The sequence below is a fragment of the Calliphora vicina genome, chromosome 4 (assembly GCF_958450345.1).
Source record: "Calliphora vicina chromosome 4, idCalVici1.1, whole genome shotgun sequence".
NCBI lineage: Eukaryota > Metazoa > Arthropoda > Insecta > Diptera > Calliphoridae > Calliphora > Calliphora vicina.
The window spans coordinates 90,248,439-90,272,797 of NC_088783.1; the positions used below are offsets into that span (position 1 = coordinate 90,248,439).

Consider the following 24,359-nt stretch of genomic DNA (forward strand, 5'->3'; position numbering starts at 1 on the left):
TTTTCGCCCAAAAAACAACTATTTTTTGAATAGTTTTCAAAAATATTAAAATCTTTGAAATCGGATGAGAAACAAAAAAATGGCTTGTGTTTAAAAATTTTACATGTCGAAGGTATCCTACTTTGATCCCCCATATCGACGACCCTGGAGCATTTGTATTTTAATAACTTAAACTCGAATGCTCCTTGTCTACGCCCACGTAAAATTTTATCCCGATCGGACTAGACGTTTAGAAATGCCAGATTTATTTCCAAAAATATTTCGATTCTGCCCCACTGTGCACCGCTGAACAGTTGACATAGAAAATTAAAAAAGATAAACAATAAAAGTAACCGGGACAACTAACGAAAAAAAGTTGTTTGTGGTGGAAAAATGGAAAAGATAGGATTAATATCATATTTAGGATATTTTGGTACTAATTTTATTGATAACTGTTCAATAATTGCAAAATTTCTACCAATATTTTGTAACTTAAAATTTTTTACTTTTTGCCTATCTTTTTTAATTGGCGAAGATTAAAAACAGCTTCAGCTAGTTTTATATTTAGAGTCGACTTCAACGTCAGAATGGACCTAAAGTAAACACTTAAGTAAATTCGAGTTTAATTCTCTTAAAGTATTCTTTATTTCTGACTATGATATTTACGATCGAGCTATATATACATAGCAAGGTTGCCAAAGGGTTTTTTAATAATTCATCAAAAATTATATTTTTCAGAATTTTATTTATAGAAACTTTGATTTATAATTTAGCTAATAGCCCATTCACATACACTTGAATATCATGATAATATCATGATTATCACTCTACGACAAAAAGGTGTTCACATAACTTTTGACTAGATTTTCTTAACATTATTTTAATACACACACATACTTACACATAGATATATTTGAAAATTTGCAAACATAAAGATGTGAAGATTCAGCTATTAAATTCCAGTAAAATATAAATAATACACATTGGAATTTAACTACTAATAATATTGTTACGCAATTGTACTTGAATTCAAATATAACGATTTTAACGGCTGATTTAAAGTTGCATAATGCTATTTGGAAGCAGTGCCTCTCAAACTGTAACATATCTGTGGGCATTATTAACATTAAATAAAAGCTTTGAGTTGACCATTGATCGTAACCCAGCAAAAATTTTGTGAATTTTTGTAATGACAACTAGTTATTTCATGCATTATTTTGTAATGAGTGCACATTATTTTATTTACTAGAATAAGTACAGGCAAATCCCGGTATAACGAACGATATGTTGTCAGGCCCATTCGTTAAATTGAAAAATTCGTTATATCGAGATGTTTTTTTTTTTAATTTTGGACATCTTTTTCTGTATTGGAATTTAACTAAACGTATGGCATTTTGATCCCTAGGTTGAATGAGCTGTTTTTTACAAACATTTAAAAAAAACAGATTTTGAAGATTCCAGATTCCACTTAATTTGTGTGAAGATAATTTACAGGAAACCACTTAGTCACGATAAAATGTTTGTTTTTACTTTCTTCAAAATGTTGAGAATTTTGTTATTCCATATTTCATTCATCTGAATTTTTTACTTTTCCTTTCAATGAAATTCTTCTACGGTTTCCCATATTTAATTCACGTGAACACTTCCATAATTATAGCCTGTTTCAGAATATCGAATGAAAGATTTCGTTCACATTGTAAGCGAAAGAAAGCTGATTTTGGATTCCCTAACGTCATGTTTATGTGAACGAATCAGTTTTCTTTCGCTTACCCGGATTAACACGAAGCCTGGTTAGGTGTTAACTATTAGTTATACGGTCGGTTAAAATTATTTTTGTATGAAAACTGTCACTTTAACTATTAGTCACTTTAACATAACCAGACTTCGTGTTACGGGGGTTAGAATGCGAACGAAATCTTTCATTTGATATTGTGAAACAAGCAATTAAAACGACTATAGAAAAAATGACAGCACCTATTATTAAAGAGAGTAATGCATTAAACACATTGAAGACAGCAGGCTCCTCGACTTCAGGAACACAAATGCTGCTGGCGGAAGTTGAAGTCGTGCGGCAGCCGCTGAATTCTTTTAAAGACGACAGCTTCAAAGTAAACAGCTGAATTATAATTCAGTGGTGTCACTTTAATTTTTTACTTTAATAAAAAATAACCGTACAAAATTCCAAAGTAATTAAGATTTAAACAATTATTTTGAGTAAATATATATATATAATTTATTTCAATATGGTTATCAGAAACTTGTCTTAATGAAGTAAAAAAAAAATATTTTTTTTAAGCACTGATTTGATTTACATTTTTTTATTATATTAGCAACACTATTTCTGTTTTGAAGTTGACAAAAATATAAATTAGTCTAAACTTTAGACTTTAGACTCTAAAGGTTCAATTAGACGTACCATAGCCATAACCATATAAAACAGCTGTTCGAACCAAGCTTATGGGCAACACTGTATTTGATTATTGGTGACATACCATAACCGTAACCGTAGATATCAACTGAATTTTGATTTTCTGCCATAACCATAAACAGCTGATTGATAAATTAACGTATTTTTTTGTATTTTTATAATTTGACTTTTATTTTTCATAGTTGCTGAATTGTTTGGTGAGTTTTAATTTATATTTTTCTTTTGTTTCTTTTCATAATTCACAATAAACAAATGAAAACATCAACAACTGCTGTTTATGGTTATGGCACCACAAATCGAGTATTGTAAAAAATGCTTATGTTATGGCTATGTTTACGGCTTTGGCGAGCAAACGAAGTCGTGGCGTCGTGAAGTTGTGCTGTCGTCAAAAGAATCGTCTTCATATAAACGTGTGCATTCTATTTTTGACAGATTGAAGTCGAAAGCCTGCTGTCTTCAATATGTTTAATGCATAACCATTGAAAACGGTACTGTAACGAATAACTTTCTTATTTTTACATTCTTTAATACTTTTGTTTTTTTATACTTTCTGTTCGTTATATTGAGCGTACAAATTTCGAAATGTTCGCTATATAAGGTTATCAATGTTAAAAATTTGGTCGTTTGTTTTTTCTCGCCATTCGTTATACCGAGCATTCAATTTTTGTGTTTTTTGTTTTTTTTTTTAGCTACATATTCTTGTTGTGAATTTACACTTATTTTTTAACTGATTGTAAGTACATTTGTAAGTTTGACCCATGAATTTTTTAAAAATCTTGCACAAAGATAAGTAGTGTTTCAGTCAAATAATAAGTAGTTATGCCTTGGCTCCAATATTACTTGCTGGCTTACTAAGTAAGTATAGTTTTTGCTGGGAAGTATGGCAACGCTGAATGTTTGCTTGTTTTGACAGTTAAAGAACATTGTAGAAAGTTCAGTAGAGAACAAAAGAACAATCTAGAGTGCAGATGGCAGTTGTACGATGAAGAGCTTTTTCTTCACCGGCAACGATATAGAGCAATTCTGTATATTTCGAATTGTTGTCTATATGTTGCTGAAAAGGTTTGTTGGGCAGTGATATAAACCGAAACTAAAAGAAATTGCGACCGTGGTACCGACAAAATAAAAGAGGAGATGATTCTTGCTTGAATTCAACTATGACAATGTTTTCTTTATTTAAAATTAAAGTTCTTAAGCCTAACAATTGATCATGTAAATAAGGGCTACACTGTTGTTGTTGTATGTATTATTATTTGTCTCTCACTTCCAATGTACCAATTCAACTTATTACTAATAAGTATGTACCTATATGTATATGAATGTATGCAAAAACAAAATACTAAATATATTGCATTTTTAAGAACAACAACAACATACTTGTTACAAGAATTGAAGTGAGAAACATATAATAAAAACTAACGGGTCATTAACAAAATAAGTTACAGTGGTTAGTATGAACAAAAATGCTAACAAATTACAGTGACAACAGTGAGACAAAAATATGAACAAATTTAATACAATAAAAAATGGAAAATAAAACAAATGAATCAAATGAATAATAACTATAAATAATAACAATACAGATTATTAGTAAATATGATACGGTGACCTAACATTCCGGCCCCATTGAAAGGACACTTTCAAGAAAATAGTAAAGCCAGTCTGTGGATAGGGCGACGTATAATTCCCTTTGTTGTTTTGATGTCGACAACTCGAACTCGATCATCTCTACCACGAACAATATTGATGATTTTACCCATGAGCCAACGCTGCGGTGGTAAATTATCTTCTTTAATGATTACTAGGGAGCCAGTACAAATATTTGAGTTGGTGCTAGTCCATTTATTGCGGGTCTGGAGCTCGTTTATGTAGTCGTGGGACCACTTCTTCCAAAAATGTTGTTTTATGGCGCTTATTCGGGCCCAATACTCAAGTTTATTGATTTCAATTGGAGGGACATCACGTTCTGGCAAACTGCGTAAGGGAGCGCCTATCAGGAAATGGCCTGGTGTAAGGGCTTCAAAGTCACTGGGATCGGATGATAGGGGCGAAATAGGCCTCGAATTTAGAATTGCTTCTATATCAATCATTGCAGTTGCAAGTTCCTCATATGTGAGCCTTGTGTTATCGAGGGTCCTGGTTAGGTGTCCCTTGGCCGATTTGACGGCCGCCTCCCACAATCCGCCAAAATGTGGTGCCCTGGGGGGAATAAAGCGAAAATTAATAAATTGATTTGAGCAATAATTTATTATAAAATTGGAATTTTTAGGATCAAAAAGGAACGATTTTAGTTGAGCCAACTTAGAGTTTGCACCAACAAAATTGGTGGCATTGTCACAGAATATATCTGTGGGTAGACCTCTTCGTCCAATCATCCTTTTAAGAGCAGCAATAAAGGCATCTGTTGATAAGTCTGATACAACTTCTAGATGGACTGCTTTAGTTGCGAGACAAACAAAAACAGCAATATATGTCTTGTATGGTACCTTCCCTCTAATTCTTAGGTAAGTGTTTACTGGACCACAAAAATCAACAGCACATCTGGCGAAGGGCCTTGAAGGGTTAAGTCGTTCTACGGGCAAATTGCCCATCATTTGTTGAAGCAACCTTGGGCGATAACGAATGCATTGTGGGCACGAATTAACGATACGACGACATAGGTTTCTTGAATTGATGATCCAAAATCTCTGGCGGATTAACGACATTAAAGCCTTGGGTCCTGCGTGGTAGTTGCTGATGTGTAGATGACGCACGTAACAGTCGACGAAATGATTTTTGCTGGGCAAGATTATAGGGTGCTTTTGACCTTCAGAAATTGCTGCGAATTCCAAGCGACCACCGACTTTGAGCAAGTTGAATCCATTTGATGAATCGATGAAGGGATTGAGACACTTTAGTGCACCTTGAGGATCGTTTTTCTTCAGAGCTCGTTGTATATCATCTTGAAAATGATGTTGCTGTAGATTAAAAACTATTCTGAGCAAGGCGTTTTCTAATTCTTGGGGCTGTAAAGAATCAGAATGGAAAATATTAGTTTTTGTTTTTTGAGAAAAACGGAGCATCCACGCAACAATACGAATAATTTTTAAATATGAGCTATAATTTTCAACCGAATCCAGAATGTAATTAGATGTTGCTTCCAGGGAGAGTACAGTTTTGCGTTTTTCCCGGTCGATATCTTGTTGATTTTCTATGGATAGTTGATCTATTTTATTAGGAGGCCATTTACTAGCACCGAGAGTGAGAAATGCTGGTCCATTGAACCAGATAGATGAAGCGAGTTCTTCTACAGTTGAACCACGAGACACGATATCAGCAGGATTAAAATGCGTTGGAACATGTCGCCAAATACAGCCAGTAGTTAGATCCTGAATTTCCGATACTCTGTTGCCAACAAAAACGGATAACGTAGAAGAATGTTGCTTTAACCAGTGAAGAACTATTTGAGAATCTGTCCATAGAAATACTTCAAGATTTGGTATTGCGAAAAGATTTTTGACTTTAGAGTATAATTTAGCCAAAAGTTGTGCGCCACATAGTTCAAGTTTTGGCAATGATTTTCTTTTCGTCGGGGCAACTCTAGATTTGGCAGTAAAAAGACGAACAGAGACATTTCCTGAATAAGTTTTAACACGAAAGTAGAAACAGCATCCATAAGCGCGAATTGATGAGTCACAAAAGCCATGAAGTTGAACTGATTGAGATTCAGCAGCGAGACAAAAACGAGGGATTTCAAGGGAATTTAACGTTTTGAGATCAGAAACAAAATATTCCCAAGCCAAATGTAGTTCTTGAGGGATAGATTCATCCCAGCCAATTTTGAGAATCCACAATTCTTGCATGATGATTTTGGATTTTATAATAAGCGGAGCTAAGAGTCCTAAGGGATCGAAAAGTGATGAAGAGAGCGACAAAATTGTTCTTTTGGTGATTTTTCCATCAATTTGAACTTTAGGTGTAAACGAAAATAGAAATACATCTTTTTGTTGATCCCAAGTAATACCAAGAGCATTGGTCACAGCTAATTCATCAATATTTAGATCTTTTATAGTTTTGTCGTCTTGAAAACTTCTATGATTTGAGTGCCATTTGTCCAATTGAAACGAACCACGAATTAGAATTTCATTCACCTCTGTCTTAATTTTAGTCAATTCTTCTATTGAATCTGCACCACCGATAAAATCATCAACATAAAATGATGACTTTATAGTTTTTGCACCAAGTTCGAATTGGTCCATGTACTGGTCTGCGAGATAGTGAAGACTTTTAATGGCTAGGTAGGGAGCAGCAGACATTCCATAGGTAACTGTATTCAACTGATAAGTGCGAATTTCTTCTTCTTCAGAATTTCTCCACAAAATGTACTGGAATTTTCTATGGGAAGAGTCAATAAGCACTTGCCGATACATTTTTACTATATCAGCTGTAATAACGAAACGATGAAGACGAAAACGAAGTAAAATTTTGTACAGCTCATCTTGAATCGTTGGACCAACCATAAGAATGTCATTGAGAGACCTTTGAGATGATGACGGACAGGACGCATCGAAGACCACCCTTAATTTTGTTGAAGTACTATTAGGTTTGAAAACACAATGGTGAGGGATGAAATAATGAGGCACATCTAAGCGGGGACTACGAACAAGACTCATATGTCCACAATCTTCATACTCCTTCATAAAACTCACATATTGTGATTTGAGATTGCTGTCACGAGCAAATCGTCTCTCTTGAGATGCAAATCTTTTAAGAGCCATATTTCGCGAGAGACCTAAAGTGTCAGCGGATTCTTTGAAGGGTAATTTAACAACAATTCTACCGGAAGATTCACGATGGACAGTATTATTGAAAAACGATTCACAATCAGCTTGTTCTGGAGTCAAAGTATTTGAGCCAGATGGAATTTCTTCGATTTCCCACAATCGTTGTAATTTTAAATCAACTTCCTCTTCTATCGAGAGCATACAAGAAGAACCAGTATCGTTCGATTGGTTTGATAAATAACGACCAGCTACAATCCATCCAAATAGAGTTTTATGTAATTTTGGCAAATTCGGACCAAGTTTAATTTGACCAACTGACAAAATATCAAAGAAAGTTTCTGTACCAATAAGCAAGTCAATTCGTTTTGATTTGAAAAAGTTTTCATCTGCAAGCTGAGTATTTGGGGGCAAATTCCAGGTTGAGACATCTAATTCAGCATCAGGTTGATAAGAAATATGAGGTGTGACACAAAATGAAAGGGACACTTCAAAATCAGTAACTCGAGATTTCACATTTGTTGACGACCTATATTTCGTTTTACTATGAGTATTACCAATGCTAGCGACTTCTGTAGTTTGTTTTCTACGAGGCAAGTGCAATTTTTGAGAAAATTCATCCGTAATGAAATTCAATTGAGAGCAAGAATCCAACAAAGCACGTCCGAATTGATAGTGACCTGTAGCGTCACGAACTAGAACCATGGCAGTAGCAAGAAGCACCTGTTCCGGTGAGGATTTTTCCATATGAGTATGGACCGAGGCATGAGAGTCATTCAAGGCAGCACGAGAAGTAGATGGTTCAGCAGTCGGGGACGAGGGCCTAGAAGCTGACTGAGACCGATGAAGCAAACTGTGATGCAAGCGAGAACAAGATTTGCACTTGAATGTAGAGGAACAGCTGTTAACTTGATGCCCTTTTGACAAACAATTAAGACAAAGCCCTAGTCGTTTGACATTTTCAAAACGTTGACCGACATCCATATCTTTGAAGCGAGGGCAACGAGTAATTGTGTGGTCAGTTTTTGTGCAAAGAACACAAACACGTTTCGAAACCGAAAAAGAATAGCCAGTTTTTGAGCTTTTATATTTGGACTTACCAGATTGATGATTGTCAGGCTTACGGTGGGCCACATTTGTATGGCTGGTGTCAACCGATTCCAAAAATTGGCAATGCCTTTCAAGAACCTTGGAGCAATCATCCCATGATGGCAGTTCAGTGAAATCCAAAGAGTCTTTCCATTTTCTTTTTGTCTCATCATCAACCTTTTCCAAGACTATGTAGATCAGCATCGAATTAGCAATGTCACTATCTGAGCCTAGAGACAAAAGGGAGCTATAAAGAGCAGAAACATTATCAACGAGACTTCGTAATTGTGCGCAATTGTATTTGGACATGGCTGGAAGTTCAAATAGAGTGGTAATATTTTCCATAAAAATCAGTGAGCTATTGTCGTAACGCGTTTTCAGCCTTTCCAGAGCCTTGGGGTAATTTTCATTCGTAATCTGGAAAGCCTTGACCGTTTCCAATGCTTGGCCTTGGAGGCAGTTCAGCAAATGGTTAAATTTTTCGATATTCGATAGGCCAAACTCACGATCGATAACTTGGTTGAACGACGTTATAAAATTTTTGTACTCACTGTACTTACCACTAAATGTAGGCAATTTGAGCTGAGGCAATTTATTGTTGTTAACAGGAAAACAAATTGTAGAGTCGGACATGGTTGTATTGTGGACATCCTCACCAAGTTGCGCTTGAATATTCATTTTCGCTGCGATGTACAAGTCTTCAATTTCGGGCCTACCATTGTCATCAGGATCATATTTCTCAATTTGGGTTTGATACGTCAGTATCTGCTTGAAATATGACTCCAAAATCCCCAAACGGCACTTCAACTCGGCTGACGAAAGTGTCTTACCTTCACCCCTTCCATTGGCTTCAACTTGGTTTTTGATGCGGGTTATACTTTTCTTAGTATTAGCCCGTTGCTGCTTAACTTCTTCCAAAGTCATCTCGAAAGTTTCAAAAAGTTGGGTTAGGAGAGCCAAAAAATTTCCAAAAAGAATTCACAAAATGGAGACACAATTTGTGATTAGCACTGTAATCGACGCCAATAATTTACGCCAAAAAATGATTATATACAAGCCTTATATATTTATTTTATATATGTACCGCAATATTGCGAGCGACAAAAATTTTGATGTACAGAAAATATTACACTATATACTGGAACCAAATAAATCACGCACTGTTTATGTATTTTTGTATATAACGATAAGCGGCAAAAATTAAAGTCACTGTTATTTATTTATTTTTCCACAAAAACTGTTTTTATGTACCGAGCCAACAAATTTTATATTTGGTTAGATTAAATTTCAATTAATGCAACTGTAATATGTTTATGCTTTAACAAAAATTTATTTTTAAAGAGCTCACAAAAATATTTTTAATTTATATGTTTGTTCAATTTATGCCACAACAATTTGTTCCAAAATGTTTTTAAATACACTGTCTCTTTATTTTTCACAAAAGTTTTTATTTTAATAAAATTGTTTTTTATTTTTAGTTTGTACCACAAAGTTTCTTTTTTAACAAAATTGTTTTTTTTTTCTTTTTTGTTTGTTTAACAACGAACAATCCACTCACGCACGACCTGTACACTTGTAGATTTAAGATGTACTTCAACGAACAAATTGGAATGTACCACGGACCGGCAGGACGACAAATTTAGCAAAAGTTTGGATAAACTTCGTGCCCCACGTTGGGCGCCAAAATGTACGATGAAGAGCTTTTTCTTCACCGGCAACGATATAGAGCAATTCTGTATATTTCGAATTGTTGTCTATATGTTGCTGAAAAGGTTTGTTGGGCAGTGATATAAACCGAAACTAAAAGAAATTGCGACCGTGGTACCGACAAAATAAAAGAGGAGATGATTCTTGCTTGAATTCAACTATGACAATGTTTTCTTTATTTAAAATTAAAGTTCTTAAGCCTAACAATTGATCATGTAAATAAGGGCTACACTGTTGTTGTTGTATGTATTATTATTTGTCTCTCACTTCCAATGTACCAATTCAACTTATTACCAATAAGTATGTACCTATATGTATATGAATGTATGCAAAAACAAAATACTAAATATATTGCATTTTTAAGAACAACAACAACATACTTGTTACAAGAATTGAAGTGAGAAACATATAATAAAAACTAACGGGTCATTAACAAAATAAGTTACAGTGGTTAGTATGAACAAAAATGCTAACAAATTACAGTGACAACAGTGAGACAAAAATATGAACAAATTTAATACAATAAAAAATGGAAAATAAAACAAATGAATCAAATGAATAATAACTATAAATAATAACAATACAGATTATTAGTAAATATGATACGGTGACCTAACAGCAGTGTTATAAATTGTGGCAGAGGTTGAAGTCGTTAGTGAGTTTATCAGAGACGCTATTCGAATAAACAACAACTGAGTGCCTTAAAGTGTGCTGTATTTTTCAAGTGAATTCGTGTACATTATAAAGTGTGTCTGTATTTCTGCGAATTTATAAACGTGTATAAAAAAACACTGAGTGACTATTTAATTCTGTTGTTGTACATTTTAAATAAATAAAGAGTTGTTACAATTTTCAAACTACTAAACGGCTTTTATTTGCAATTAAAAGTATCCGGTTTATTTAAAGGAAATAAACCAACGTTTTGAAAAAAAAAAACGTAACAATTGGTGTCAGAAGTGGGATTGCAAAATAATAAGCATGAAGTTTGAGGAACTAAAAGTTGAACAACTCAAGAAAGAATTTAGTAAGTTGGAGCTACAAACAGCAGGTAACAAGGCAGAATTGCAGAAGAGGCAGATAGACAAATTCAAGCGGCGTGATATTGACATCGGTGCTTACGAATTCGAGTATAAGGAAGAAATGGAAGTTTCTACACGTTCAACAACAAGCAGCATGGATTTAAGCACAATGTTTACGGCTATGATGGAAAAGATGGAAGGAATGCAAATGAAACTTCAAGAAACTTCTAAAGTAAACAACGAGAACCTGGAAGCGAAATTGAACGAAAATTCTAGAACCATTCAAGAAACTTCTGGAAGGTTACTCTTCATTTTAGTACATTAAAGTTACTCTTCGTCGAATCGACGAACTATTTTTAAAAAACGTTCTAACGGAACGATTTTTAAAGTAAAAAATATACAAAAAATATTTTTAGTTAAGCATTTTATTAAAAAATAAGAAAAATAATGTAATATATAAATAAAAATTATTTTTCTCTCTTGAAATTCGATACGAATTTAACCCTACCCTATAATTCTGAAAGGGCATGTTGAGTAGAGCATTTTTGTAGAATAAACTTATAATCCAGCTAGTCTGAATTTTTTTTACAGTGGGTCAAAGTTTTAATTTTTTGATCGAAGGGAGCAGTATACTAACTGAAAAAAATGTTGTAAGTTAATATCTGAGAGAATTCTTATGGTCAGAGTTATATTATGGAATTTTATGGGGATCATTTTTGTGGAAGATCTTAACCCTTTAGCTCCTATCTTTAGTTGTCAATTTGACCCTTTTTTGAGAAAATCAAATAAAATCCTTTTAAAAAGGACATTTAAGGATTCAAATATTCTACGAAAATTTTTGCCGGAAAATTTCTGTTGGGGTCACCAAAGATACCAATGTTGTAAATAAAGCTCTTTACGCTTAATTCGCAAGATTACACAAAAAATCTATTTATGATCCGAATGAGCTGATATTTAAAATATAAATAGTCCTAGAGAAGATATACAAAAAATATATATACATATGTAAATTATCACTTTTAGGTCAAGAGTTATTTATGTTTATTTATTTTTTTTAAATTTGTTCCATCTTTTTTTAGTTTTTTAGATATGTCGGGCATACGGTGGTTCGAAATTGTTTTTTAAAATATCACCAATATTTCGAATACTATAAAAATAACTTGTTAACAGTTATGTCGTCCCTATAAAAAGTTACACGCAGTCGGATTATAAATTGATTTTTGGCGATTTTTTTTAAAAATGTGAGACCCAAGGTTGCGTGCAATTTTGCTAATTAAGCGTAAAGTGCTTTATCTACATCTTTGGTATCCTTGAAATTTTCCGGCAAAAATTATCGTCGAATATTTTAATCCTTAAATGTGCTTTTTGAAAGGACTTTTTTTCATTTTCTCGAAAAAAGGGTCAAATTGACCCATAAGGAGAGGATCTAGAGGGTTAAGATCTTCCACAAAAATGATCTCCATAAAATTCCACAATATAACTCTGACAATAAGAATTCTCTTAGACATTAACTTCCAACACAACATACATTTTTATTTAAATACTAAATTATAAATTACACATTTTTTGTAAAAAATTTCTCTAAAATAAAAATCATTTTTAGAAATGTGGCAACTCTTTTTATAATGCTCACAAAATAAGGAAACTTCAAAAAACCTTATTTGAAAAAAAAATTTTTGATTGAAACTACCTTCTATATTTTTATCATGGTATACTGCTCCCTTCGATCAAAAAATGAAAAAATTAACCCTCTGTAAAAAAAAATTCCGACCACGTGGACTATAAGTTTATTCTACAAAAATGATCTACTCAACATGCCCTTTCAGAATTATAGGGTCGCTATTCTGTTCCAATCAAAAAGTCTCAATTTGTTGGACAGTGCCATTAACTAACGTTGTTGACAAAAAGAGAGTAATTTGAACACGCATAATAAAGTTATATGATAAATAGTAAATGAGATTCGTCGATTCGACGAACAGTAACCATCCAGGGTTAATAAGCTTCAATGCCAAGACGGACCGGTCCGAGTTATTTCAGAAACATCGAGTAGAATAAAGGCTCCCAGTTTTGATGGCACCACACCATTTAATGTGTTCAAGTTCCAGTTTGATACGGTTGCCATTAGAAACATGTGGAAAGACGAAGAAAAAGCTATCGAATTGATTTTGGCCTTAAAAGGAAATGCAGCGGTAGTTCTTGAAAGCGTGCCAGTGAGCAACAGAAATTGTTATGATGACATAATGGAGGCGCTACAACGTAAGTACGGTGGCGAACATAAAAAAGAATTATACCGAATGGAATAGCGTGGTAGAGTGCAGAAAACCAATGAGATACTACAAGATTTTGCGTTTGTTACAGCTTACTTATTCAGGGGAAAACAACAACGATCCAGAGATAAAATATGCGGTATATGCCACACCAAAGTCATCATTCTTTGAAACCATCTCATTCGCGCTGGTATAAGAAACAGCAAAGATAATTTCAAAGTCCCAGATGTGTAATGTGCGGAAAATCGAGGTTGTCGCTGAAAATTATAGAAGTATGGTCAACGATTTAAAGGAATTATAAGGGACGGTCTAAAGGCTTTAAGTAAGAGACAAACTAAAGCCAAAGTTAAATGTTATAACTGTGGAAAAATGGGTTACATTCAGCGAAACTGCAGAGCACCAAGAAAGCGAATCAGATATGTTTCACCATCAAGAAATAACCAGCTGGCGAATCATCAAGCATTACAGGAGCCATATTTAAAGCGAGCTAGCACTGAGGGACATCCACATCCACACCTGATGGCCCTACCATCTCCATATCAGTACTGCAACAGGAAAATAACAATCTTACTGCTAGTGGGCACATCAACGGTCGGAAGCACATCCTTACTATGGACACGGGAGCGTCGCAGTCTATCATCAGAACAGATTTAGTAAAGAAATCGATGGAACCAATTTGCAATGTCTATGCACCGCTACTGGAGAGCCTACCGCTGTCCATGGTAAAGTTAATGTGAAACTAACTATTGGTGGTATTAGCGTAAATCATGTCTTTGTTGTTGCCGATATTGTGGACGAAGTAATCATTGGTGCAGACTTCGTGATTAGTCACAGTATTACTTTGGATATGGGACAAAAAGTCATGAATTGGCGATATGTTAAAATACCCCTTGACGTCGGATATGAGAGCAAGTCTCAAGTAAAAAAGTTAGTTTTTGTTGAGCACAAAAGGTTGCCACCGCAGTCAGAGGATTTGGCATGGGCCCGTGAGGAAGTGGAGGATTGTATAGACAATGGTTTGTTGGTGTTGGAACCAGCAGATGTGAGAAGTGCCCATGTAACAATGGTGGCCCTGTTGAACAGTTCAACGACGGAATGGTTCCTGTTGGATTGCTTGGTCTGTCCCGCAGTGAAAAGATCATCATGCCGGGTTCCCAGATGGGTGAAGGTGCTTCAGCAGAAAAAGAAATGCATGAACTCGTTCGGAGACGAATTAAAATGACAAATGACCAAATGAAAACCAGATATAGCTCACAACGTAATAAGGTTTTGTCATCCAAATTAAGGAATCACTGCAAAGGGCCACATAGGGTAGTTAAGAAATTGGAAGACATGGTTTATAGAATACGGAAATGTGGAAGACTGATATCGGGAATTAAGGTTGAACTTCTGAAACGACTAGCTGCCTATGGGAGAAATGAGTATATGCCTATTCGGGACGAACAGGCTTAAGCGGGGAGCAGTGTTACGAAATTGTACTTGAATTCATATATAACGATTTTAACGGCTTATTTAAAGTTGCAAAATACTATTTGAAAGCAGTGCCTCTCAAACTGTAATATCTGTGGGCATTATTAACATTAAATAAAAGCTTTGAGTTGATCGTAAGTATGGCAACGCTGAATGTTTGCTAGCTTTGACAGTTAAAGAACATTGTAGAAAGTTCACTAGAGATGGCGTATGCTCTAGGCTTCGAATATACGAGCTTTGACAGTTAAAGAACAATCTAGAGTGCAGATGGCATTGTTATAAATAGTGGCAGAGGTTGCAGTCCTTAGTGAGTTTATCAGAGACGCTATTCGAATAAACATCAACGAGTGCCTTAAAGTGTGCTGTATTTTTCAAGTGAATTCGTGTACATTATAAAGTGTGTCTGTATTTCTGCGAATTTATAAACTTGTATAAAAAAACACTGAATGACTATTTAATTCTGTGGTTGTTGTACATTTTAAATAAATAAAGAGTTGTTAAACTTTGGAACTACTAAACGGCTTTTATTTGCAATCAAAAGTATCCGGTTTATTTAATGGAAATAAACCAATGTTTTTAAAAGGTTAAAACGTAACAATATATTTCTTAGAGTGTCCCTTAGAGTTAAATTTTTTGAAATGTTGAAACCGTACCCGCAAAACTTTCGTAATGACCTAAAATACCACCAAAATTTTTTTTGTTTGTTATAAGAAGGGCAACCCGTGCCGACTTTCGATTTAGTTTCGTGGTGCATTTACAAGGGGAAAAATGCATATTTTCAGTTTTTTTTAAACTTTTGCCATTAAATAAATATTAAAACAAAAGTTTATTCTTACTTAAAATATATCCATATTTACTTGTATATGCGTTTTTATCTTCATAGGATACAGTTATCCTATTCGCAGGTATAACCAAAAAAAATATTTTTTTAACGGTAGTTTCAAAACTCCAATTCAAATTTTTAAAAATGTTGTTAAACAAATTTTAGAATTTTTTGATCATCACATGGGGATTTATTTATAACATAATAGGGAATAAAAATGTGAACAAAGTATGTCAATATCTCCTATAGTTTTTCCATACCTGCGATATAAATTTTTCGATTTTCGAGAAAAACTAATTTTTTGGCCATATTTTATAGAATGAGCCCAATTTCCTTACTGTTATTAATTTTTAGTAAAATCTGTTCAGAATATTATAGTCCCTTAAATCGTGAAGGTCAAATTTTTCAATATTTGGAAATTCTAATGAAAAGATAACGAAATATTTTATATTTTTGGGCCGATTTTGATGATATTAGGAAAAATATTAAATGAAGTCTAGTATTTACAATAACATTACAAAAATGGAAATTAACCCTTAATAGCACTTGGGGTCCAAATGACCCTGAACTTTTAAAATCACAAAAAACACATTAATTTTGACCCCAAGTGTCCCCAATTTTTGTCTTTTATATCTTATTAGAACGACAATTATGTACATATTTCGATTCTTTTAAATTAAATTGCAAAAGTAATTATTTAAATGCACCTCAAAACTAAATCGAAAGTCGGCACGGGTTGCCCTTCTTAAAACAAGCTAAAAAAATTTTGGTGGTATTTTAGGTCATTGCGAAAGTTTTCAGCGGGTACTGTTTCAACACTTCAAAAAATTAAATTCTAAGGGACACTTTAATATTTATATTTAATAACTAATAATAATATATTTATTTATATACATATATTTCATTCCAAATAATAATTTGCTGGACATTGTGTGGTAATGAAGTGGAATTGCCTAGAGCTAAAAAATTTAATTAATGAATACTTTCTATTCAAATTTGCTATTCAAGGTAAAATATTTTCGTGCTAAATTTTTGGGGTACTTTAAAATAAAATTCTTAATAAATGCGAAATTAACCCTAGGGTCTCTTTTGTTATGTCTTATTTCTGACTTTCTGGTTGAATTTTCCGTTTTGGTGTATTCACGGACTTATAGTAAAATTTCACGGATAATATTTTTGCTAACATTTTAACCCTTTAAATCCCTGTTTTAATTGAGCTTTTTGCTCTTTTTTAAAAGAAGGACAAAAAAACCCATGCCTTGAGGATTCAGAGGGTTAACATATTTTACAAAAATGTTCTCCGTAACAGTTTACATAGGATCACATGGTTTCTTATGCCGATTAACAATCACACTTATCGTAGTTGTCGTTTTTGTGTCGTTTATTGAGCTCTGTAAACAAATTTATTACAAACTACCCGTTAAAACGGTATCGTGTTTGGCGTATTTGCCTATCAAAACAGAAAAAACTGTCGTTAGAACATTTACTCACGACAAGAGTAGAAAAAGTGATAAGTAATAAATTTTACATACAATTTTTTTCAGATGATTTCAAACATTTTAGATTAAAAATTACAACGCAAGCACAATATTTTAAGTTAGTTAAAATAATGGAAAAGAAAACGTATTTGGCTAGAGGCTTTAATAAAGGATTAAATAAAATAAACATAAAAAAGGGTGGAATGAAATCGCAGACGACCTAAATTGTATTGGACCACCATTCCGTACAGGTGAAGATTGGTTGAAGATATGGGCGGACTTCAAATTTAAATTAAAAAAAAAACTGAAACAGTTTAAGTTATCACCATTAGAAGAGGATGCAGAAAATTTATTGGATATGCTCACTATTGTACAACACAGAGAACCTTTCGGTCTTAAGCGGCCGATGAAACTGCTAAAAGCGTAAAATAAGTTCTAGTGTTACTTTTAAAAAAATCGCCATCATCTTCTTCTAAAGATGAATACAAGCCCACACTCAACACATTTATTTAAAAAATTAATTAATTTTTAATTATGCCGCGTTAATAAAATTTAAATTTAAACAGCTGTGATTTTTGACAGTTGTTTAAACAGGCTGCTTCAGAATCAAATAAAATTAGGTAATCTGTTACAATATGATTCTTTTATGGCGTAGTAGAACAATTTTTCACGATACAATTGAATTTTAAATACGCCTACAAATACGACAATCGTCTAAATACGCCTACACCAACCACGATAAGGGTGAATATGAATGTGCCGGAGTTGGGAAACTTTAACCTCCCCTCAAATGAAATTCAGATGTGAACTTTCAAAACGTCGATACACGTGTGTTTTTTTGTCTCCTCTATCAAAATTTATTGGTCTGACCTTGTAATTTTGGAAAAAATTTGATTTTGTTGTATAGTGTAATACTTAAGCTACATTCCGTCATAATCTAATATCCAAAATAATATACCAAAATAAGGGTAAAATGTCACCTATCAAACAAAAAAACCGCATTAAAAAATTCCGCCCGTGTCAAAAGTTATAGAGTTTTGGCCGCTATTTTTAAATTTGCAACACTGTGCGACGTGAAGTTTTCTTTGGCACTGATTAAGTTTAGCCTTTACGTTCGGAGATCGTGATTGTTGCCATTGACGTCTGAGAGTTCTCTTTTCATTGATAAGAGATTCAATGTTTTTAGGACATTTTGACTGTCTGTAATTCCCCAAGGTGACTGGGGGCGTAAACACTTTAACAGCGTTTGTTAAAATACCTGTAAATATATCGACAGCGGATGGTATTTCATATTAATTTTTCAATGAGATGCTCTGTGGCAAGTGTGAACTAACATACAATATTTTATACTTTAACCAGTTCGTTTTCTTGTTATGGAAACAAGAGTAATAGTTTTCAAATTTACTTGGAACTTCTAATAACGTTAAAACTGTAGGCGAGTGGTCTGACGAGAGGTTCAGCGAAGGGATCACTGAAATAAATTCTCGTTTTATATTCTTGATTACAGCGAAGTCAGTTAGATCGGGAATCTTATTGAGGTCTGTAGGCCAATAAGTAGGTTGGCCACTAGATATGGCATCTAGTCTGTTAGACGATATTGCTTCTAATAGTTGGCTCCCTCTAGGAGTAATGAGGCGAGAGCCCCAAAATGTATGTTTTGCATTGTAATCACCAGCTGCTATAAATCTTGGACATATAGTTTCAAAATATTATACACAGAAAGAATTAAATTTCTGATTCAATCAAGAAATTTGCTCAATCAGACAAAATATTGTTTGAATTAGGACCTATCACAAAATTTGTAAATTCAAACAAGAAATTTTGCAAAATTTTAATTGAAAAAAAATCCATATTTTTTCAATTAAAAAAAGTATCATATTTAATAAAAAAGTTGTTTGAATTTACAACACAATTTCAAACAAAAATTTGTTTAAAACAGTAAAATTTTTGTCTGGTCCCAAAAATAATTTTGAAGCTAAATTGGTATAGAACCAATAAAATTTTTTTTAAAAAATAATAATATCAGAAAAAAAAGAAAATAAAAATAGGAAAATAGAAAAAAAATTACAAATAAGAAAATTAAGAAAGAGAAAGCTAAGTAAAGAAAACAATAATAAATAAACATCTAAAACAGTATTTAATGTTTTTAGATGTTTATCATACATCATACAATTTTTGTAAAGTCTTTGACAAAAACAAAACTACTTATTTAAAAAATATTTTTAACCAAGTGAGAATTATATCAACTCATGTTAAATACACGAATGCAAACGAAATTACCAAATGTGAGTAAGATGCACATGATAACAACAAACACACCTATTTATTTGCTTTTGTTCTTGTCTTATCCCAAGTGTTGTATTAAAATAAAAATCAAACAAAAACATTAATAGAATCTATAAAAATATTTATAGAAAATAAAATTAGTTTCAGACAGGCGATTGTTAGAAAATATTTTAGCAATAATTCTTTCTGTGTATAACACCAATTTTACAACACTAATTCTTTAATTATGTGAATTATTTATTGTATTGTTAGTTTTTTCTAAAAAACCGACAAATTTTACAAAAATCTAGGTATTTTTTTATTTTTTCCGATTTTTTGACGATTTCAGAAATATTTTGCCGATTTTGACGATTTTTTTGTCCCATTTTGACGATTGTATACCAAAATTATCTGGCAACAGTGCACCCACCCAAACGACGAGCATAGCCGTAGTAGTTTGGGTAGTCCCGTTCCCAAACAATCCTAACCATTCGGAATCGTTACAAGCTTGTGTTGCTCTAGATATCCGTCTACAATTTATTTAAATGAAAGCTATATTGTTACTGCTAGACTTAAAATTTAAAAGAAATGTTTGTATTTTTAAATTTATATAACCTATTCGAGTTACAACAAAAATATACCGCGATATTATGTCCTCAATTGAATTGTTCTAACTTCTAGCATGTTTTTAATGCCACTAGGTGTATTGAATGACAGCCACATTAATTACATACGATACTTTCCACAGACTTTTTTAAGTGTCTAAAAACAGAGATCCATCCATAACATTTGTTGTATCTAGGGTTTTTAATTTCCCGACCTTTTTTGATTCCCGGGAATCGGTAAAATTTTTCTCTACATTCCCGGGTACCCGGCTATTCCCGAAATATATAATAATACTGTAAACTATGAATATTTTAGCAAAATTTCATATAAAAACTTATTGTTATAATCATTATATATAGAGCTTCGTATTAATTAATTTTTGTTGATTCAAATCTACTAAAAATTTAAAGTTATAATGATTTTTCTTCATTCAGATTTATTTAGCTTTTAATCATTTTCAAAATGAATTGAAAAAAAAAATTCTTAAGCCTTTTAGTAAAAGGAATGGAGTGATAAAATTTATGTTGATCTCGAAAATTTCCAAATTATTGGATTCAAAGGTAAATTTTTACAATACAACATATCTTCACCTAAAATGCAAAATAACGTAACATCACTTTTCATAAGTTTATAGGAGAAGCAAAAAACGATATAAAATGAAAACTACTTGAGATATTGAGATGACACTAGAAATATATTTTATTAAAAAAAAATTTTTTTTCAAAGCACACTTTAAGATATGTGAATTGTTGTTTTCTGAAACAAAAAAACGTATCATCAATATAAATTTTCATGAAAAAATAAAATTTTTTTATTTTAAATAAAAGCAGTTTATATATAAATTTTGAAATTTTTTATTTTAATTACTAACAACTACTTTTTTAAACTAAAAAAGGGGCCTTCATTAAATTTTCATAAAGACTGCAAAAAATATTCAATTGCAACAAGTTTATTATAAAAAAATTTAGGATACTACCTAAAATAAGGTAAAAACGATTTATTAATTAATTACTCAAAGCATATACGTTATTTTATTTAAGAAAATCATGTACTTGATGATACTTTAGTTTCAGTTTTGGTTATAACTTGGTTATTTTTGATAGTAAAAGTTTAAAATTGTGTACATATGTAATATGATGTAGTGAATCGTTATCAACAGGGAAACCGGAAATATGCTCTAAAAAAATAGTTTTAAGCGCTTTAAATATGCAGTAAAAACTTTAAAATATGCTCTTAAAATTTAAAAAATATGCTCTTAAAAAAACAAACTTTTATATAATTTTTAACCAAAAAATATACTTTAATTTAAAAAAATCAATAACATTTATTTCTAAAAAGGTAAAGTAATATAAAATAAACAAAAATAACATGAACTAAAACAAGTATAACAAAAACTAAATACAACATAAAAACTATAGGAACTTAACCCTCTAACCGGCAAGGCTGCCTTTAGGCGGGTATGTTAAATGTATGAAATGCTGCTTTATTTGGTTATTTTTTCCCGTTATAACGGTAAATACGTGTATACGTTTATCACAATTTACTTATTGTGATAAAGAAGAACGTGCACTTGTCTTTTGTTTGTTTTTATTCCAACGTATTTCTTTTTTTTCAAACAATAACCTGGTATATTATTTTACCTCGAAATAAAATTGGCCGGTTAGAGGGTTAATGTATGAAAAGGCCTCGAGAGGTATTTTTTGATGATATTTTATATAAATATAAAGTCACTTCTTCAATTAAGGTTATTATTGCAATAAATTACAAAATATTGACTTAAATTTTCAAATAAAAATCGTTATCTATTGGATCTGAAAACATTTTTATACATAGAAAATGTTCTTTCGACATTAACTGATGTTATAGGAGCAAATTTAAAAGACAATATTTCTTTAACACTTAGAACGGTTAAGTTTGAATTAGAACTAAAGTTTGATATTTAGATGGCGATTTTATTAAAATAATGCTTATTTTATATTAAAACAAATAAGAGAGCTATATTCGGCTGTGCCGAATCTTATATACCCTTCACCAAATTATACTTCAAAATAAAAAATTTAAATATTTTTAGCTGAACAAAAATTTTTATTCAGTTTTTTCATTTTTTGGAAAAAAAAATTTTGGAATTGTTTTTTTTAATTTTTTAAAAAATTTTTTTTTTTTAAATTTTTAAAAAAAAATTTTGTTTTTTTAATTTTTTTTTGGTGAAAAGCCATCTATTTTTCAATTTTGAATTTTAAACAAAGCTGTAACACAACAGCGAAAAATAAGTAAGACAAAATTTGTTTTTGATAAAGTCAAAATATGCTATTAAACAGTAAAATATGCTCTAAAAACTCAAAAATATGACATAAATATGCTCTTAAAATAAATATATGGAAAAATATGCTTTTAAGGGTAAAATATTCGAAAATATGCACTAACAAATCGATGCCAAAATTCTTAAATATTTCTGAAACGTGTAAATATCTTATCCATGTTTTCTGGAATAATTCGCACCGGTCAATCTTGGCATTGAAGATTATTCACCTTTATTTATAGATCGTGTAGTTTTCCATATGCTTTTTTAAATGTTCATTCGAAAAACCCCAAATAAATATTAACAAGCGTTCTATTATTGCCGAGATATAAATGAAAAACTGTAAAACAAAAACTATTATAAAGGAAAAACTGTAAAACAAAAACTTTTCACTTTTTTTTTTTAAATAGAGTTCTAACTTGTTTTCTTTGTAGTTTCGTCAGTTTTTAATTCCCGGGAATCCCGACTAAAAATCCCGGGATAAAAACCCTAGTTGTATCTGACAAAATCTTTCAAATGCACAAAATTGGATATTAGCCAACTCAAGAGTACATTACTAAGATCTTTCGCATTGGTAATAAATTAAAAATATATATTTAAATGCATGATATGCATTTCAACGAGGGCCTCCATCGTTACATGGCCACGTTTCACATCTGCTGGTTCCAACACCCACAAACCATTGTCTACACAATCCTCCTCTTCCTCATACCAAATATACTGACTGCGGTGGCAACTTTTGGTGCTCGACAAATACTAGCTTTCTTACTTGGGACTAGCTCTCATTTCCGACGTCAAGTGGTATTTCAACATTTCGCCAATTCATGACTTTTTGTCCCATATCCAAAGTAATGCTGTGACTAATCATGAAGTCTGCACCAATGATTACTTCTTCCACAATATCGGCAACAAAAAAGACATGATTTACGCTAATTCCACCAATAGTAAGGTAAATTCTCTGCGAGTTGTTAAGTGGTCCCTAATTAAAGCCACATTGAAATGGCTTTTATTGAAATGGTTTTTATTGAATTTTTGCATAGATACAAATTTTTCAAATTGAAATTAAATTTTTATTTATGAATAGTTTTTAGTAGAATTTTCTATGGAAAAATAAAAACAAATTTTGAAATTTATTTACAGCAATCCCGCAATTCCCAAAAAAGTGTTGAAAAATCCAAAAAATGGAAATTTTTAGTTTTTTGGCTATAATATCCATACCGGGGTCGGGGTTATCGGAACCCTTTACAAAATAATTAAAAAACATATTGGGCCATCTGAAATCGGTTACTATATTTTGATATCGAGTATGCGATTTGAGAATTTTTGCCCGAAAGTTCAATATTACATAAAAAATAGACGTTTTTTGAATGGACCCCTCGGTGTCAACAATTTTCAATTTTTTTTTTTCATTTAAAATATTTGATGAAAAGTTAGCTTTTCAAAAAGTAAAAATTCGTTATACATCCTTTTAGACATTTTTTTGCGATAACTTAGTACTTAACAAAGTACTTTTTTCCCAAAAAATTAGCGAAAAATCGCCTTTTTAAATTCGAATGCATATAACCAAGGTCTATTAATAAGGTCTGTGCAACTAAACAGCTGATAATTGTTTGTCCCTTTGTATTTACATACTGTGTTTGTCAAAATTTGTTTACATTTTTAGAACGCCATTGTTTTTTTTCTTCAAATTTGTTTACTTTTGTAACGTGTCGTGACAAAATTGAAAACTGAAAAAATAAATTAAAAATAATAAAAAGTGTCGTGAACAAATTGAAAACGGAAAAAATAAATTAAAAACATAAAAAAATGGATGAAATATGTTACATTTTTAAAAATAAAATGAAATTTATTCTTTATTCCATGTGCCAAAAGACCCAATGGTGAGGACAAATTGGAGTGACATTTGTTACAAAAAATTGTCCGCATCAAGCGTTATTTGTGTGGACCACTTTTGCCAGTTTTTGTAAAGCTATTATGTATTAGTTTATGTTTTTTTTAGTTTATTATTATTATTTATTTATCATCAATAGTTCTTGAATTTCATATATCTGAAAAAATAAACTATGTTGTTGAAAATACAATTATATTATGTTTGTTTGTTTTGGTAATGTTTTTGACAAGTTCAGTATAGTTTTACACAAACAAAATGCCTGTTTTTCTTTTTGTTTT

At 31.9% G+C, this 24,359-nt stretch overlaps 1 protein-coding gene across 1 annotated transcript; it reads right to left on the reverse strand.

The window, feature by feature from the left end:
- Positions 1–4,047: 4,047 nt before the first annotated feature.
- Positions 4,048–9,180, reverse strand: LOC135958548 (uncharacterized). The gene has a single exon (XM_065509450.1). The coding sequence runs from the start codon at positions 9,178–9,180 to the stop codon at positions 4,048–4,050; it is 5,133 nt and encodes a 1,710-aa protein (XP_065365522.1).
- Positions 9,181–24,359: the final 15,179 nt, after the last annotated feature.